The sequence below is a fragment of the Nilaparvata lugens genome, chromosome 3, assembly GCF_014356525.2.
Source record: "Nilaparvata lugens isolate BPH chromosome 3, ASM1435652v1, whole genome shotgun sequence".
Lineage (NCBI taxonomy): Eukaryota > Metazoa > Arthropoda > Insecta > Hemiptera > Delphacidae > Nilaparvata > Nilaparvata lugens.
The window spans coordinates 17,746,800-17,766,058 of NC_052506.1; the positions used below are offsets into that span (position 1 = coordinate 17,746,800).

The following is a 19,259-nucleotide window of genomic DNA, read 5'->3' on the forward strand; positions in this document are numbered from 1 at the left end:
ATTATTTTGATTAGTTTCTAATTTTACAATTTGATTTCAGTGGAGGAAGAAGAGGATGCGCAGGCTTAAGCGTAAGAGGAGGAAGATGAGGGCGAGGTCCAAGTAGACTGGCACTTATCTTTAATGTGAGTATTGAATTCATTCAATCTGAGCTTTTTTGAATTTGAATACTTATGGCTACAGAAGGATTTTTCAAGTTTTGTGCGTATTGAGATCGTGCATTGCGTTATTTTATCACTTTGGTGTTATAAGGTTTGATTGTATGCTGTGTCAATACTTAACAGAGCTATAATCTAGTTACAAAGATATTTATCTGATAATGAATTTGACCATTCTCACATTACGCAATTGCTCAACAGTTAACACTTGGAAAGTCCTCCGATTCTCGGTGCGCCATCTCAATCTAATTGCAGTTTACATTCGCCGATTTCTTGCCAACACTACACCCAGAATATCCTTTGGCTGATACTCAGCCAATCAGAGGATATACTGTGTGTCGTGTCGGCGAGTGTGAAAACTGACGTTGCAATATAATTTAGTTTTTTAACAAATTTGTTTTGTTTGGAATTGGTAATAATAATACTGTGTTAAATTGTTTGTTTTTTTTTCAAATTATTGTTCCTGAGGGCTTTTCAGCTGTTGATTAAGGCTGTTCGGTACATTTTTTATTATTCAAATTGAATCATATTTTTCAATAAAATTGTTAAGATTATAATAAGAGTGAGAAAAAGTGGCAACTGAAATTTTTTAAGTGGTCTAATAAGCGAGTTATGGGTTAGCTTGAGTTATTGCAATGTATGTAATTTGATGGGGAGCGCACTCTTAAGCTCGGTTTACACACTCAAGCTATTTGAGCAAACTGGCTTGCGCAAGCCAAATTTGGGCAAACAAGCGAAATAAAATTCTTCTGATCACACGCTCACTTCAGTTTGTACTATTTGGCTTGTGAGTTTCCCTGCTACTATCCTTAAACCACTAAACTGCTATCAGTATTGTATCCATATCAGTTTTGATCTGTATAAGATTTTTTATAGATTTATAAACTTCTATGAAATCACTCAAGAACTCATTATTCATTTGCCATTTTCATTAATTATTATGAGATACTAATATTATAGACACTTGAGAACTAAACAAAAATATATTTAGCAATAGGTAATAATAGATAGAAATCACAAGACAGTCAAACTAGAGGTTGAGTTGAGGATAGGATTCGCATGCGCGAAAACGTAGTTTTGTCCTGACAGTTTGCGCAAATGATTTGAGCAGTGTTTGAACGCTCATTCCAATACTCCAACCCCAAGCCGATTTTCTTTCAGAACAGAGTTTGCTCAAGCCAGATTTTTTGGCTTGCGCAAGCCACCGTTCACACGCAGCAATTCAACTGCTCTAATTGCTTGAGCGTCTAAACCCAGCTTTATGTACGCCACCATTTAAATACATGTATTACCATTCAACACTCAATTTTGAGGCTTTCTTCGCCACTTCACCATGTTTGTATTTTTACCACATTTGTATTGATTATTTTGTCTGCTTCACATCTGTAGTGAGGTTCACGTTATTAAGTCAGTAAAAAAATTGGACTAACAGGGTTGCCGATTATATTTCTACGTGGTCCGCAATCTGGGAACATTGCGAAGCTAGGAAAGCTATATCTGCTTTGTCCAATGACAAGGATAGCAACACCAATTAGGTGCTGACTTTGTAACGTAGAATTCACTGTAATCAACTTTAAGTATCTAATATCCTTTTTCATCTCTTTTGTTACAGGTTGATCTGGAATGGATTTCTCAACTATAAATTACGTTTTATTCTAATTGATAATTTTTTATAAAGTGATATTTTTACAAGAAATACACGTCCAGGTCATCAAGTTTATTTTTTACTTATTTCTCCACATCCTCTATACTCTTCCAGTTCAGAAGCAAAGGTGATTAAATTATAAGTCATCAATAAACACTTCTTATCGAAAAGTAACTTTGATTGTTACATCATTATTTATTTATAAAAATTATTTTGAAAAACAAGAACATAATGGTGTAACAACAATAACTAGTGTAGTGGTTGTGACAATTTCTAATATCATTTTTGAAATAATATTAAATGTCATTTATTCCCGTAACTTATTTTTGGCAAATGAAATAGATTCGTTGAATAAATTATTATGGCTGTTATATTGTGTGAAACTTCTAGAATGAGAATATCTGGTGAATGATGAATCATTATCATGGTAACAGTGAAATGTTTGAAAACTTCAATTTCTCCAAAACCAATCTAAGGTATATTGAGATTGACTGTAATTAATTACTGTCTGTATTTTTATGAGACATATTAATGCTAAAAGTTTGAAGTGAATGATTATTGCTAAGGATCTTTACACAGTCATGATATTTTACAGTGAATAAAATGAAATTAATTTTCATCGTAATGTTTTTTGAAAACAAATTTCATTCATCATTGTGTATGATACATGATTATTTTATAGCATGGAATGTAAAGTACAATGTCCCTTCCAGTTGAAAACTTGAATTGGATAAAATATAATGTGATTCATAGGTATTTATTATTCTTAACGTTTTAGTAACTTGAGATTTTGCCATTGTGTCACATCATGAAACGGCAATGGCAGCTTTGCACCTGAGTGGGTTGGAAAATGCATGTATTGCAATTGGCCAAAACAATGCTCCTCTCTTTTTCTTTAGGGTCACTGTTGAATATAAATAGAAATCTAAGTACCTTTTTAATATTGTTAACATGTTTCGGCTATATAAATGATGGCATCATATAGCTGAAACATGTGACTAAAGTTTTAAAAAGGTTACGTAGATTTCTATTTTTATGTACGCTCCTCTATGCTTTGACCCATTTAAGAACATGCATTATTTTTTAACACGTTGATACTCTATTATTATATGTATTAACCCATAGTAAAATTGCACTGGAAACCTATAGGTTTTAGATTTCATTTTAATTGGTGCTATATGCGCCTTATGAAATTCCTTGATTTTTACCGCCTTATAAATGGTGTTACAAATTAAAGGTGAGACAGACCATAGAGTAAAACCTAGATTATGTAAAAAACATGTTACCTACTTTTCAGTAGGTTACATAATGCAATGAAACTTGTTGAAAGGTGAGATTATTTATTACAGTTTTAAGGGTGGGCACACACCAGTTAGTGAAGACTAGTCACAATACTTCACATGCATATGAAGCAACATACGCCAATTAGTCATTGCAATATTAGACATGTCTTCATAATATATAAGCAACTATGTGAAGTATTGTGACTAAACGTGTCTTGTATTTTCTTGACTAATTGGTGTGTGCTTAGCCTAATAATTGGTTGAGAACTGATGAAGTATTCTTCAAGTTGAATTACTCTTGAAATTTGACATGTTTTTCGAGAATTCTATTTTGTTGATAGCCTAATCAGATAAGCTACAGTAGCCAGTTGAATTTGAGAAAATTTTATTGACTAAAAAAGGCAAGAATAAATTGTTGGTCTGCTTGGATTTGTAATTTATTTTATTAAGGAGAATTTACAAATAAACTGGATGAAATACAGTTATATTAGCGACACAAATTTCGAGTTTTTGGAATATTATGTTGCAGGTTGGAGAAGGTTTTAGAAGTAGGTAACTTTGTTTTTTTAGTTGTTTAGTTGAAAGAGTTTTAAATTTCAAACCCAGTTTCCTGAAAAAGCCCTATATTTTCGTCTCATTTGTATTTGTAACCTGTAACAAAAATATGATGATATTGTAGTGTAGAATAGAATTTATTATGTAGACTACTAAATTAGTAGCCTACTGATAATATCAGTATAATATATTATAAGATAGAAAACATGTACATTTTGAGAAAATTGTGTTAGGTTTGATTAATTTGAACATTTGGAAAATAAAATTCGTCATAAAATAGGTCTGATAACGGAACGTAAAAAATAAGTCCAGATTTAGGATAAGACATCTCGATTTGTCTCATCTTTTAGGTAGCAGTACTGTATATAACTTTCTGCATTAAATTTGAAAATTTTAGATTGATTTGAAGCATGTATACTGTGGCCATACAATCAACTGGATCTAGATTTTTTCTCAACATCTTTTTCAACATTTTTTCTCAAGATATTTTGGTAAATGCTACATTATCGATTTATCTCTCCGATATAATTTATAATAATTAAGATATTTTTGGGTTCTATCTACACAGAAAATTGATATCCCATGGATATAATTCTTCAATTTTTCTCCTCAACATAAAAACCATTATATAAATATTATTTTGGGAAACACATCGAAATGGAAACATCGATGTATCGATATCACCCCCACCTCCATGAATTTCGCGCCAAAAGTGACACTTCACCAGCCATCGTCATCTCATCACACAAGACATAACCACAAAATTGATTAGTGCAGCATCTTTTTTATTGTTTTTAGTTTCTAGTCTTTCGTAAAGATCTTCTTGTGTTCTGTTGTAGAGGTTAGTTTGATTTTTATCAACTATATCATAAATTTCTTACCAAATTATTGAAATAACTATTCAAATTGCAAATATTATCATGCTTTACAGTATCGTAGAGTGAAGACTGATAAAATCAGGACTCATCCAATTAATTTGTATGTTGTATATTACTGGATTTGTTACAATGTAAGTACAGAAGTTTTCAATATTCAACAACTTCCATTACATCTACAAAAAGAAGTCAAAATTCTAAATAAAACGTTATAAAGTCTACGGCTAGGTTAGCCTACGGTTGGTAGGTAGGCCTAATAAGTTAATAATCTTGGAACATTTATTTTATAAAGTTAGTTCACGATCAATGATCCAACAAGTATGTGTATATTATGTCATTTGAAATTATTTCCTCGCTATTTCAATTATAGTTTAGAGAATGCTGAATTCTATGGCAACATTTATACTATAAAATAAAACATTATTAAAGAATTGACATTTGATCACATTTCTCAGTCCTTACTTTAACCAAAACATCTGGTTACAAATTAATGACTATTCAGACTATTAGACCTTCATAATAATATATATATATATTTAGCGTATGGCTTTCAAGACGTATCAATCAGTATCCATTCCATTTTCAGGATCATCATTGGAATAATCCCTTGTCATATATCCAGTCCGTTTAAGTAAGCTATTGACTCTGGAGTTGCCATCAAGAAATCTTCTTCTGTTCCTCCTCTGAAGGCTGTGATTGCACACTCTTTCACTATATGGTCAATTGTTTGTTTTTCCCCACATTCACAGGAGGGCGATGGTATTTTGCCCCATTTATACAACAAGTCACCACATCGACCGTGCTTGGTTCTAATTCTGTTTAGAGTCGACCAAGCTTTCCTTGGTAAGCCAAAACCTGGTGGCTTTTGGGAGAACCATGGGATTTGATCTCGCTGCTTCATAGTCCATTCCTGCTGCCATGCACTAAGCAAATTGAAGTTCTGTTCTGTAGCAGTATCGATTGCAGTTTTTGTTGGTGGTTTTCTTGATCGCAAGCTGGTTTTATTTGCATTTTCAATATCCTCATGTATTCTCAGGTCTGGGTTATTTGAAATTTTTTCAAATTCTCTGATGAGAGCATTTTTACGACGCAGGTTTGGTGGTGGTATGTGGCTTAGAACTGGAAGCCATTCAGTAGGTGTTGATTTGATGACTCCACTAATCATTCTCATTGTATTGTTGAGTTGGGCATCTATTCTGTGTGTGTGAGGACTGTTTAGCCACACAGGTGCACAATATTCAGCAGCAGAAAATACAAGACTCAGAGCTGTTGAGCGCAGGGTTGAAGCTGAAGCCCCCCAGCTAGTTCCACAAAGCTTTTGAACAACATTATTCCTGGTCCTCAACTTTTCCGCTGTTTTTGCTAAGTGGGCTTTGAAGGAGAGAGTTCTATCGAGTGTTACGCCGAGGTATTTAGGAGTGCTGTTATGGAGGAGCAATGTGTTCTCAAATTGAATTTTGAGTTCTTTCTTGGCAAGTTTGTTGTTTAGGTGGAAGCATGAAACCTCTGTCTTGCTGGCGTTTGGCTTCAAGCGCCATTGTCGAAAATATCTTCCAAGTTTTTCCAGATCTTGAGTTAAGACTTCCTCTGCTTCTTCAAAATAATTATCTTTCAATATCTAATCTGTTGTCATGGAGGAACCTCCATGGTCATTTTTATTACATAGCTAGGTATGAAAATCATGACTGAAATGCTTAAAGAACTAGGCCTACCGTACCGGTATTCTCAATGTAGGCTACCATGAAAATATTGTAAACCTTGATTTGCAAAAACATAAATCATGAATAATTTATTTGATCTTATATAAGATCATAAGAAGCTATTCATAATTAATTTATTAATAAAATCATAAAGATCATGAAAATTGACTTTTCAGTGGCACTTAAACCATCTAAATCTTTCATAAATGAATAACTTGTTTGTAGAAAGAAGGTAACCAGTTTTGTGTTATATAACATTTCATCTACTGCAATTAAAATTACACCTTTCGGTATCAAAACATTTTTGTAAAGGTTTGATAGGCTAGTCTGAAAACATGTTGATAGGCCATTTATTGTGAAACCATTCATCTTTCTAAGATATTTTGTTGCATACGTATTTCTTGCATTTGAGTCAGTTTCTTGAATCATGGGGTTGATATTCACCTTACATCGTTGATTAGTGAGATGTGAAAAATGTACTTTTTCATTTTTACTGAAAATTTGCTACAGTAAGTTACTTACTTGATACCGGTACTACTTCTGCAACATCGGTGCTGAAACATCCATAGCAGACCTTCATCAAAACGTTCCTGCCTACAATGGGCAAAAGCCTGCGAATCATTATAACAAATTTATGTTAGTCTTGATGAAACATTTTAAATGTGCTGGTGTGCCATCGAAGTTAGAACCGTCAATCCAATTATCAAAGTACCTACTTTACACTAGGATAGGCCTACTCGTTGTAAAATGCTGAATTATATTATGGTGAATTGATAAGAATTATCAATTATCCAGCCTAAATTAGGATAAGATATTTTTTGAATTGTACGTTCACTTATGCAGTAACCACCTGGTTAACTCATATTTCCCAATTTGCACCGGCTCTGGTCCAATTAGGTCCGGGAGATCTAGGAGACTACTGAATTTATTTAAAATCTACTTGGCTGGCTTCTATTAACATAAAATTTCAAGTTACTTATGAGTCATTCTATAACTCTATCAAAAACAATCTAGTTTTTGTATGGTATGAGATGTAGTGGTATTTCTCCATAATTGAAAGAATAAGACGTTGATGTTGTTGAATACCAATGTGAAACCGGGTTCTGTAATGTAAATTAATCTTTGTACTAATTTAATGATATTGACAACATCAACGTCTTATTCTTTCAATTAATTTTTAATAGCTTCTAATCTAGACGAATTGGCCTAGGCGCTAGGCATATTCACAAACCGGGTCTCATCCCTGGGAAAACTCGCTGAATGACATTAAAAGGACAATTATTATTCATCCTTGAGAAAACAGCTGATAATAATTATTTCGTCGTCTGTTGGTGATGGACGTGAGTGAGCGAGTTCATGTGTGTGGGACTATGTCAACATTATGACTCAGCTGTTGAGTTGAACTTTTGTAATCATTCAATCAGGTACTTAGTGCCGGTTGCAAAATAGCCGGGTTATCCTGATTAATCAATCAATCAACCCGGGTTCAATCCTGATTAATTTCAGTAGATCCATCTTTTTGAAATGGTCTCTGAATTGGTTCACGTGAAGTTAATCAGGATTAAAATTTAACCGGCTTTTGTGCAACTGGGCCTTTGTGAGAGAAATTTTTGCATTCCTCTGGGAATTAATCTCAATTTACTGTGATTATATAGAACATTTCTGTATGAATGTTATTTATAATTTTCTTCTTTCATAATAATTTTTTTATGCTTTTGTACCCCAGAGCGGTTCTCGGTCCCGATATTTATCGTTTTTCAAATTGTATGCAATCTTTATTCTCATTAGTTTTTCACACTTTGTAAATTTTGTGAATAATTAGAATTACTGTCATTTAATGTAAATTAGTGTGTAAGCCAGTAAATATTGTAACATACATAGGTAGGCTACTAAATAAAGAAATTTAATCTAATCCTCAGTAGGTTCACAAAAACAGAAATTGAAATTCCAATTTTTAAAATTCTATTAGTACTATTTTATGATTGTGTTTCAACTTTATATTTCCTCCTTTAATTGCATTTTTTTATTATAAGTGTGAAAATACTTTATTAGTGGTATTTACAAAATACTTTGGTTCGGCAATGACAACGAGACAATTTCAACCATTCAACCATAGTTTTCTGTGTGCGCAAAACTTGAGTATTCATGGATGATTATTAACGAAATAACTCTTCAATAGGTTACTTATCAGTTACCGTGTATATCTCGTCACAGCGAATTGATTCTTTAATAAATTAGGACACTTGAAAATTACTGAACTACTTTTTGCAAGTGTTGAATCAGCATGACTACTTTGAATTGTGACTATTCCTGTAATAACAAAACCTTTCCATAACTGCTGATTCAGGAGTTTTCATCCACTCATTTTCATTGCATAATTTGGACCACATTGAAGCGTTGAAGGCTCTGTTCCAGTTTAATAGTGTATAAGTTAGTAGACCTGTGTTCTGATTAAAAATGGTTAAAGAAGTAATGCTAATATATGTGTAAGGTTTTCTAATTTTTACTCAACATAGATAATAACTCACTCGTGTTGTGTTTTGTCATCTACAACTGGAGAAATTCGCCATTTACAACTGACTTCTTTAATAAGTAGTGAGTTCTCTTTCCATAACTTTCTATCTATCTATATTTTCAATAAAATTAAACTGTTCAAATATCAGCTAAAATCTTGGCGCTTGTGAAACTGTGTTGGATCATAATTTGTTCTATTTTTTCAGAAACTTCTATGGCGCCTATTCAAACTAAGATTCCATTTGGTGCCAGAAAGAAAGCAACAAAGTTGATCCCTAAAACTAAGTTTGAAAAGGAAAACTGTGCAAAGAATCCTGATTTTTCACCAAAGAAGGCGATTTTGAACGAGGATGAGAAGAAAAATAATAGATTACTTCTCGAAGTAAACTCTCCATCGAAAAGGAAATTCACAGAATGCTCGATCTCTGACAGTCAAAACTGTAAGTTATTGAATGAACAATTCATATTAAACTTTTAATTCTTGAAGAAATTTTTCATATAAGAAATAAAAATCATAATTTAAATATTATAAGCTAATCATTCCTTAAATGATAGCTTTATTTTACTTCCTTCATGTGATTAATTTTCATGGCTTATGTCAGTTGATGATTTATTTTATATTTTCTGATGATTATTTTTCCTTCTACTACTGTTATACGTAATATGCTATTTATATTCATGTATTGTTATATCACTATTAGACAAACTGGATAATATGAAAGTAAACTATGCTTCTGACTTACTATCTTATTAATGTGATCGCGGAGCAGTTTTTGTTTCAAAATTTCATTCCAACAGCAGGAGCTCTTGTATAGGTACTTATTTGTTGTAAAAATGAAATAAGTTTCCAATTGGATCAGATTTAGTTTTGTGTGCTTGAATGTCACATTGGAAGCAGGCCTTATGTAATAAAATAATTATAAATTTGAATTTCCATGAAGTACAATACAACTCTTGAGAAAACAATATACAGTAATATTAAACGATAGGAAACAATATACAATGTTGAATAAAAGAGACTAATATACGATTTTCAATATAAAAAATATAAAATGTGAAAAGGTTTTGGACCTTTCAATAGAACTTCAGTAGCCCGACTTTTCTTCCTAGTGTACTGTTTTATAAGTGTAAAATGGTCATGTTAACTTCTTTTTATAGATGGAATGAGTCCAGCCAAACGAGGAAAATCAACACCTAGTACTCTGCTCAGTAAGCTGTCTCTGACAAGTCCATCTAGAGATAGCCCTTCTCGAAAACGATTGTTTCCTGATGGTGAGTTTTTCAAACATCTCCAACTCACTTATAAATTTTTGAAAACTATTATCATGTGATTGGGCTTAATCTAGTATTATTAGACATTGAATGGAGTATTATACACCATGTGCAGTTTTTAATGAGATAATGTTTTGTCTCGCTGAAAATATTTGTGAGACTAAACATGATCGACAAGATTATGAACATTTTAAAATGTTGATGATCTTGTATAAGATTACAAAGTAAATCCTAGTAGTCTAGATGAGATTCAAATTGAAGTTCACAACTGTGGAAAAATTAATTTATTCAAAATTTTTCATTTCTTTGTTCACGATACAAATGACACTGATTTGTAGATAAAATAATAAGGCAATACTTGTGCTATTCTTCTTTCACTTTCGTATGTAAAGTTTATAGAGGAAACTGAATGTTTTTGTGAATTTCAGAGAAGAACGATGATTATCAGGAAGCAGTACGAGCTCTCCACAGCACAGCACCACAGTCGCTTCCATGTCGAGATGACAAAATTAGCCACCTTCGTCAGTTCCTCGAATCTAGTCTGAATGAAAGAAAATCCGGAACTTTGTACATTTCTGGTCCACCTGGAACGGGAAAAACAGCTTCACTCAACTTCATTTTAAACACTTCTGAGGTATATCAACAATTGATTTAATGTATAAATTAATAAATAGATACCTAAATTAATTTTTATTGATACTAGATGTTCAGAAGTGTTTGTCTGCATGTCTCTAGTATCCTTGAAGTATGACTTGTATTAAGTCAAGTAGCATTTTAAAGGTCAGATAGTGGATTAAGTTGAATTCAACGTTTTTAAAGTAAGTTTTCAAGCCAAGTACTGTTTTGAAGTTAACATAGCGGATTTCATTCAATTCAACATTTGAAGATGAACAATTCCGCTAACGTCTGATACAAATCCTCTTTGTACATTCAATATAAAATAAATTATTATCAGCATTAGATTGATCATCATTCATGTTCTCTCTCTCTCTCTTCCCATCATTTATTCATAAATTATTTTCCATTTCAATATTTGTTCTAATTTTTATCCTTATCCTCGAGTCAACTAAGGAATTATCAACAAACGCGATCATTGCTTCTCAAGTCTCTCTGTCAAGTTGAATGAAACTATACTGTGATAAGGTAACTTTGAAGGGACGCATTCAAGGATCCAAAGGTTCAAAGAACCACAAATGTCAACCGAAGCTTATTGTGTGTATATGGTAACTTAGTCAAATATAGATTAAATTTGAAAATGATAGAATTCATAACTCAGAATATAGTGAATAATTTCAAATTTAAAAATGTATGTTACGAGTATAATTTTTGCAAAAGAGTGTATGAAAGTTTATTGTGATCAACGACGTCACAAGTGAACTTGATTGATTGGTTAATCATACAACCTCATGTATCCTTATAATATCCTAATGATGGACCCTTCTGTTATATTTCAGATAAGGGAGGAGTTCAAAGTAGTCTGTATAAATTGTACATCTATCCGCTCACAAACAGCACTCTATAACAGGATAAGCGAAGAGCTAGGAATTCAGGTTTCTGCTCCCAGAACGGAAAGAAAACTGTTGGCAGCGATTGAAAAATACATCACAAGTAGTAAAAAAATGACGTAAGTGGATAATTTATGTAATGATTTTAAGTACTGTTTCCTGTATTATGCTGCAGATCTTGGAATATGCCTTTCTAGAAGCAAAATCTCTACATAACCTCTATAATATTTCAATTCAAATAAATAAATCTAATCAAATCTAACCCGCTCTTTGAAAATTCACTCGAATATTGGTTTTTAAAAATCCAAATTTCTTCATAATTCCATAATTGGACACAAATTTAAAATAATAAATAACACCAGTTCAAAATAGCTTCCTATTTTAATAAGTTCATCAACTACTGAGTAAATAACTACAGTATTGCAACTTCACAAAAAATTTTCCTTCTTATGTTCTCGGTTTAGAATGAACACTACTTTCACAAAGGTCAAGTTCATGATGTTCCTGAACTGGAACAAAAAGAACCTTGTTTCAATTTAGTATTCATGTGTAATTTAGTCACATTCCTATCAGATAGCTAAGTACTTTCAAATTCTTATGGTAAAATAGTTAGCACAATATAGGATTATTTCCATTATATTTTATCTTATAATGTTTATGATAGTTCATTTTGTAATTTCAACCAGAGATAAATAAATAGGTATCTAGGCAATTAAACAGTATATTTACTTTATGGTTCAACTTACCATTATTCGTTTATTCTTGCCAATTGTTTTCTAGTTCTTGTGAAATATATAATATCAACCAAATTATTTTTCACCTAGCCTATATGAAGTATGATTACTTGAATTTCTTCTAATGTTTTCATCCTCACTTGAACTGTTGGTATATGAATAATCCATTTAGTCAATTTATTTACTCTTACAACATAATTTTTATAACTCACCAGTAAAGTTTGGTCGCGTTTCAAGGCACTGTGTCCCATCTTCATCGTGCAGGGAGTACTTTAATACTCATTAAGTACCAAGATTCAAGATTCGTTTATTGTCAGAAAATTAAAAAACAAATGCAAGACATCGTCAAAAAACTTACAAGCAATATCTACAGTCGCGGACTCACAACTTGATCCCTGGATGGATTTAGCTCACAGCATCAAGACGATACTAAGCATAGCAAAAACATTTGATCAACCAGCTGAGTTTTGCCAGCTATTTGAGACAAGAGCCTAGCATGCCGTAATTTCATATTAGGAATACCGCAGTTAGGCATGCGCAGTTCGCTTGTTTCAACTTCTGCCCGCCCCGCACCGAACAACTAGGCCTCTTCTTATTAGTTCACATCTGTAGATGCTCAGTGCTCAATACTCAGGGAGTATCTTACCTTACCTTATACCTTATACGCGGGTTTTTACAGCCTTCCCGGCCGTTTCCCGGGAGTATCTTAGTATTAAAATACGTTGAAGTTGGGGCCTGTGCTATGAAACGCGTCCGGTCTCAACAGTCAAGTCATAAAAGTACTGAAGTCAAAGTTATAAAAGTGACTCATAAGATTATTTATAGCTAACAGGTAACCCGTGCTCCGCAAGGTTTCAATTAAAAACTTGACAAACTGAAAACTTGACGTAATGAAATATTGAAGAATTGAAAATAGGTCCATAACCATCCTCTGTAAATAAAGAATCTGTATGCAAAATTTCAAGTTAATCATTCCAGTAGTTCAGACGTATTGATGCGTCATTCGTGGATTTTCTATACCGTACGTGTATAAGCCAGTAATTTGTAATATAGATTATTTATAATTGTTTGCAGACTTTTAATCCTTGACGAGCTGGACCAATTGGAGAGCAAAAACCAGTCGTTGTTGTACACTGTTTTTGAATGGCCTTCGCTAGCGAAATGCCAACTTGTGCTGATCGGCATTGCCAATGCTCTGGACCTGACTGACAGAATGCTGCCACGACTGCAGGCGCGCTTGCAGCTCAAGCCGCAGCTGCTTCACTTCCCACCCTATTCCAGAGTGCAGATCATTGAAATCATCAGCCATCGCTTGAAAGAGGTAACTTTCACTTATATATGTTATGCTATGTCACCATTCCATAATGTAATAGTATAAATCATAAAATCACAACATACATGAAATAGAGTATAATAGTATACTTTGATGCATATACACAATACAGAGAGATCCTGAAGTCACACAACACAAACTATTCACATTTTGAAAAATTGAATTGTATTGACGTTCTAAATGAATCGAAATTTGGGGAAGGAACAGTTTTCGGCTGTGCCTGTTGGTCCTTCCCTAATCATTTTAATGAATTGCGTTTTGTTTATCATTGAATAAATAATGTTCGTTTAATAAAAATCGACAAGTTTATATTTAGTGCAGGAACTTCCACGAAAAATATTGTCGTATTCTAAACTTATAGCAAAAACGTTCTGACTGAATGATGAATTACCATGCGGAATTAAGGACAAACAGAATCAATAAGGTTGATGTAATACTATAGTGAGGTCCACGTTATAATGGCAGTGGATAAAGATAGAAGAATAGCGATGCCGATTCTCTGCATTAATTAATTGTATTTCTACACTGTAAAAAACATAATTGGCATCATTGTGGACCTAGAAAAGGATAGTACCACCGGCTTTGTCGAATAATAGACAAGGATAGCAAAACCAAAGTTGATCAAATACTGTCATTATAACGTGGACCTCACTATAGGCCGGACACGACACAATTTGACAAAAAAATGCACTGCGCATATACAAAATGCTTGGAGGCGTCTGTTGCGTCATGGACTCGTCTACTCCAATGCAAAACCTTCTCACTCGGTCGGAGCGGTCATTTTGTCCGTTCGTGTCCGGCTTGGTGTGCCATCACCTCAAGTGAACTCAAAGAAGCATCCTATGGCCGTACTAACAGGAAAAATTGAATATATGCTCGTTCGAAAGTGATAAAATTATTATTCGATTATGTTTGTGTGAAATGTAGAAAAATATGTAGGTAATTAAACAGAAGAAAATTGATTGTTTAGCTTCATGGATATTATAGCCAGCAAAATTGATAATATTAAAACGATTTGAAATCTTATTTTTGTAATTCAAGGTTCATGAACTTAAAGTACCTATTTTATTTCTGTATAAATTGTGCATGAAAATTACTCATTTGTAATTGATTAGTTCTAGTGAATTGGAATGCTTTATTATATTATACTTGATAGAATCATAGAGAAAAGATACGGTTAAAACGCTTTTTGTATTATTTGTCTCTGATAAAATTGAAATCATTTCTTGTTAAATTGAGAATGTTTAATTGCTTTTGCAGGCAGGCGTTGACAAAATATTTCCTCAAAATGCTTTACAGCTTCTGGCTAGTAAAGTGGCAGCCATGTCAGGAGATGTGAGACGAGCATTCGACATGGCGCGCAGGGTGATAGAGCTTTCTCACGAACAGTCCAACATAGGTAAAATAGATCAATTAACAGTAGGCTAGAAATAGGTTAATGAAAAGTAGACAATCGCCATCTTGGAAGTTCCATTATATATTTATTTACTAACATGATTATATTTGTTAAGGTCTATTGCTGTAAGCGCTACCTCGAATGTGGCCTCAATTATTGATTCCAATTAATGCCAACAACATTTCCCCTGTATTAACAGAATATATAACTGTACACGACTTTTCCTCCATCATGATTCTTAGCTTCAAATAGCTTGCTTCAACACAACCCATAATCAGGATTACCATCTTCAATGACTGAAGCTGGGACCTTGAACACTACTCTCATAGAGATACCACCCATGTGGGGTTACTTTCAATCCCTAGGGAGTAAATTAACTAGTAGTGCTTCCTTTTCAGTCCCATTTTTTAGTATTTCTTTATTCATCTAGATGAGATGGACAGCAAATGATTGAAGAGCGCTGAGAGTCTGCTTGAAACAGTGGTCTTTTGTAACGAGTCACAATATCTATTCATATTCGTTACTCTAAAATGTGGTTTTTCATGTTTAGAATCACCTGTTGAAACAAACTAAACCTAGTAATGAATGTTGGTGGTAGCCTGATCACTTTATAAAGAATACAAACGCAAAAATTGTTCTGATCAGCTTTCCCTTTTGTTGAAAGGGTTGTATTACTGTGTAGAATACTGCATTTACTGTACATTTTATACTCTTGTTATCTGGCCTTTTGGAAAAATATCTGCATATTTTTAGAATTCTGTCTCTTGTTTTCAGGTGACGACAAGAAGCTGAATGGAGTGACTCTTACTCAAGTCATGAATGTTGTGAGCAATGTCTATGGAACTTCGCAATCGTTGAGCAAAAATGACGATGATAATTCCGAGAGCTTTCCTCTGCAACAGAAGTTGCTTCTCTGTTCAGTCTTATTGCTAATGAAACAGGGAAAGATCAAAGACATCACTGTTGGAAAGGTATTGTCAAATTTCATTGTATTGTAAGAAATGCTCATTTATTTTAACAATGCTTGAATTATTTTCCACTTGAATATGGCAGGGTATGTGTTTTTAATAATTCAAATTTTCTGAACAGATTAATTTTTTAAATCGAACTTAGGGCCGGTTTCCGAGCTCGAGATTTAGCTAAGTTCTAGACTTTGAACATCTGGAGTCACAAAATTGGCTTTCCGAAACTGACGTAGTCGCAGTTTTTATGATAATCTTTATTTCCTCATTTCTATAATTGGAAACGTTTTTCCTTGAAGAATTTAAACATTCCTAAAGAATTCAAAATAGCTGAAGCTTTACACTATTATCTCTTTTTATTTTGTGTTCAATTTTCTAGTTTTTCGAAATTTAATTCAAACGTGGACTGCGACTACGCCCCGTTTCGGAAAGCCAATTTTCTGACTCCAGCTGTTTAAAGTTTAGAACTTGACTAAATCCCGAGCTAGGAAACCGGCCCTTTGTGTTTTGAAGAAGTAATTTTTTCAAGAAGAATTTTCTTCAGAATTTCAACTAATGTAATTATTGTTTTCCTAGCATTTCAACTACCATGATACAGTTTACAATATTATAAAGAAAATAAAGCATAAGAAAATATCCCATGCTATAGGGCGTTTATGTTTCAAATTTCACTGTTTGTTCAAGCCGATTATAGGTGACTGTCGATTATTACTGTGTTAGTCGGGTGAGATTGTATGAACGGCACAATATGGGAGACTACCAGTGTCACATAAATAAATAAATAATTTATTTTTGTCAAAGAACAATTACAAAATTGCATAGCTTCACGAACTACTTGGACAGGTTGTACAAACAGTGAAATTTTAAACATATTGCCCCACACCATTCTATATATTATCTTAGGTTATCATCCAGCCTATATATTCTTACACTATCTTCTCTGTATGACAATACATAGTAACCTGTCAAGGTAACTCACTTGAAACATGTTCTCTTACAAATAGTAAATATTGGGGTTACTAATTTTTCAATTCAATAATTATTACTCGATTCAATTATCATTTCATGGAATTACATATTACTGATTCATCTATTTGGGTTAAAATCTAGTACATTTTTTCTCTGAGGATAGGATGAAGCCCGCGTCAGTACTAGGTTTATGCTTGTGATCTCAGTTATATAACTGTATGCTTGTGTAATCTGACATGATGAGAGATGGATGAAACTTAGTTTTAGTATGATTATTTAGATTAGTAGGCCTAAATTCTTTTATGAGACAATTTTTCGATATATTATTTATTCAATTGTTTATTTTCCAGTTACATGAAGCTTATACCAAAGTATGTGACAAGCGGAACCTGCAAGCGGTAGACATATCGGAATTGATATCGTTGATTGGTTTGCTGGAGTCCAGAGGTGTTCTCAAACTGCAAGGCAAAACTAAGAATAGACTGTCCAAGGTATGTAATGTGATTATAGCTTCTATAAAATGTCCTTATAGCTGTTCTCCCTGCTTTCAATATTTGCAGTAGCAGAAGTCTTCAGTATGTTTGATAGTAATTCATTTGAAATTTATTTCAATAATTTATTTATTACGATTTTATAGAGTACTTGGAACAACAAAGTCGTGCTCATCCAAGTATGTTTAATCTAAGAAACATTTATAAATATGCAACCAGGCGCACTCCTGATCCTGTTCTTGACCTTTATATATCTTTGATGGGAGTATTATTAATTTATTACATTATTAACTTTATATAAGCTTCATATATCTTGGATGGGAGTATTTATCAATTTATTACATTAATAACTCTAGAGACGATTAGGAAAACAAAAACAATTCAGAACATTTTTAACAATGAATAAAATGAACATAACATAGAGTAATAGCACACGAAAAATATTTTTTTTACAGATGGAAATAAATGAGAGATGTGATGCTAATGAATATTCATAATAATTATTTAATTCTGAGTATTTTCTTTGAATTATAATTATTGTTGGATAAGTTTTCTTGCATCAATATCATCTGTTCACTTGCTTTTTTCAGATTAATCTTCAGTGGGATGAAAAGGAAATGGTTTCAACTCTCAAAGACAAGAAACTGTTGGCCGCTGTTTTGGAAGATAAGTTTTAACTAGCTTTTAATGGTAATTGTTGTGTTTGCTTTGATTACTTTTTATTGTTTTTATTTATGACTGAATATTTAGGTAAGGATTACAAGTAATGTAGTACATTATTTTATAGGTGATATTATGACAAGGGATTTCCTCGCTTTGATAGATGAGAATTTCACTGATTCATAAATTCTCAATTTTACTGTAGATTTTTGTAAGATAACATTTTTATATTTTGTAGCAGTTTCAATATTAGTTCAGTAATACAGTATCATAAATAGTTGACCATAAGATTTCGTGTAAATACAGTCAACTACCATACTTAATACAAGTACCAGTTGAATAAGAAACCCCTTTCCATTTTCAATTCGATAATCATATCCAAAGTATCTTGCAACTTGTTTTAAGCTGTTTTAATAAAAATGAAAAAAATATTCACTATTTTAATAATTTGTTTTGAATCGAAATCTACTCTTTTTTGCTTGTGATTATAAAAATATTTTCCGATTTTTATTTGCAAATTCAATTCATAATATTTTTACAAATGAATGTAATATGCTTTATTTATTGTATTACGAAAAGCGTTAAAAGTAATTTGTTGGTTTTAAACCCATGCTATAATTCAGGTAATTCAAATTATTTGAAAAATATGACTTGTGTGTTGAGATATTATTTTGTCTTTTATTGTAGTAGCTGACTGAGTAGAAGTCTGAATCATGAATGATTCATAACTGTTGACAAAAATTCAGTTTAAATAATTATTGTTGTAATACTACTCTTTTGATATTATTGAAGCTACTCTTTTGATATTATTGAAACTACTCTTTTGACAGTTATATATTCAAAATGCTGTTTTCAACTTATGGTAATATTATTTATTTATGGAAATGAACTGCCATAAGAAATGTTTTGTATTTTTCTTATTAAATTTTAAATGTATACACAGTATTATACTTACGAAATATTTTTTATGTAAGTCCTCAAACAAGACTAATAAAGTGCCTTCAATTCGATAAAATTGGTATCATTTCAATTGTAGATAACCCAGGCTTTTTTTAATAGTTTCACCGTTAGTATGTGGGTTTATGATTACTGATTTTAATCTCTAAATTAACATAATAATACAGTAACTTTCTTAAGTTACACGCGTTACTTGAAAATGAACTTCAAAGATGTCGATTTCTGAATAGATCACGCTGAAAATTGGTTG

General features: G+C 32.5%; 1 protein-coding gene across 3 annotated transcripts; it reads left to right on the plus strand.

Annotated features, from left to right (window-relative positions):
- The first annotated feature begins 4,328 nt into the window (after window positions 1–4,328).
- Window positions 4,329–19,067, plus strand: LOC111049318 (cell division control protein 6 homolog). 3 transcript variants are annotated; one of them, XM_022335354.2, is made up of 10 exons: window positions 4,329–4,482; window positions 8,937–9,170; window positions 9,889–10,002; window positions 10,431–10,636; window positions 11,457–11,626; window positions 13,316–13,562; window positions 14,835–14,973; window positions 15,745–15,941; window positions 17,252–17,392; window positions 17,983–19,067. In XM_022335354.2, exons 2-10 carry the CDS (start codon window positions 8,945–8,947, stop codon window positions 18,067–18,069), a joined length of 1,527 nt encoding a protein of 508 aa, XP_022191046.2. In that variant the 5' UTR covers window positions 4,329–4,482; window positions 8,937–8,944; the 3' UTR covers window positions 18,070–19,067. The 3 variants fall into 3 exon arrangements, with proteins under 3 accessions (XP_022191046.2, XP_022191047.2, XP_022191048.2); XM_022335355.2 differs by having other exon boundaries at window positions 4,343–4,650; XM_022335356.2 differs by lacking the exon at window positions 4,329–4,482 and adding an exon at window positions 8,608–8,811.
- The last annotated feature ends 192 nt before the right edge of the window (window positions 19,068–19,259 follow it).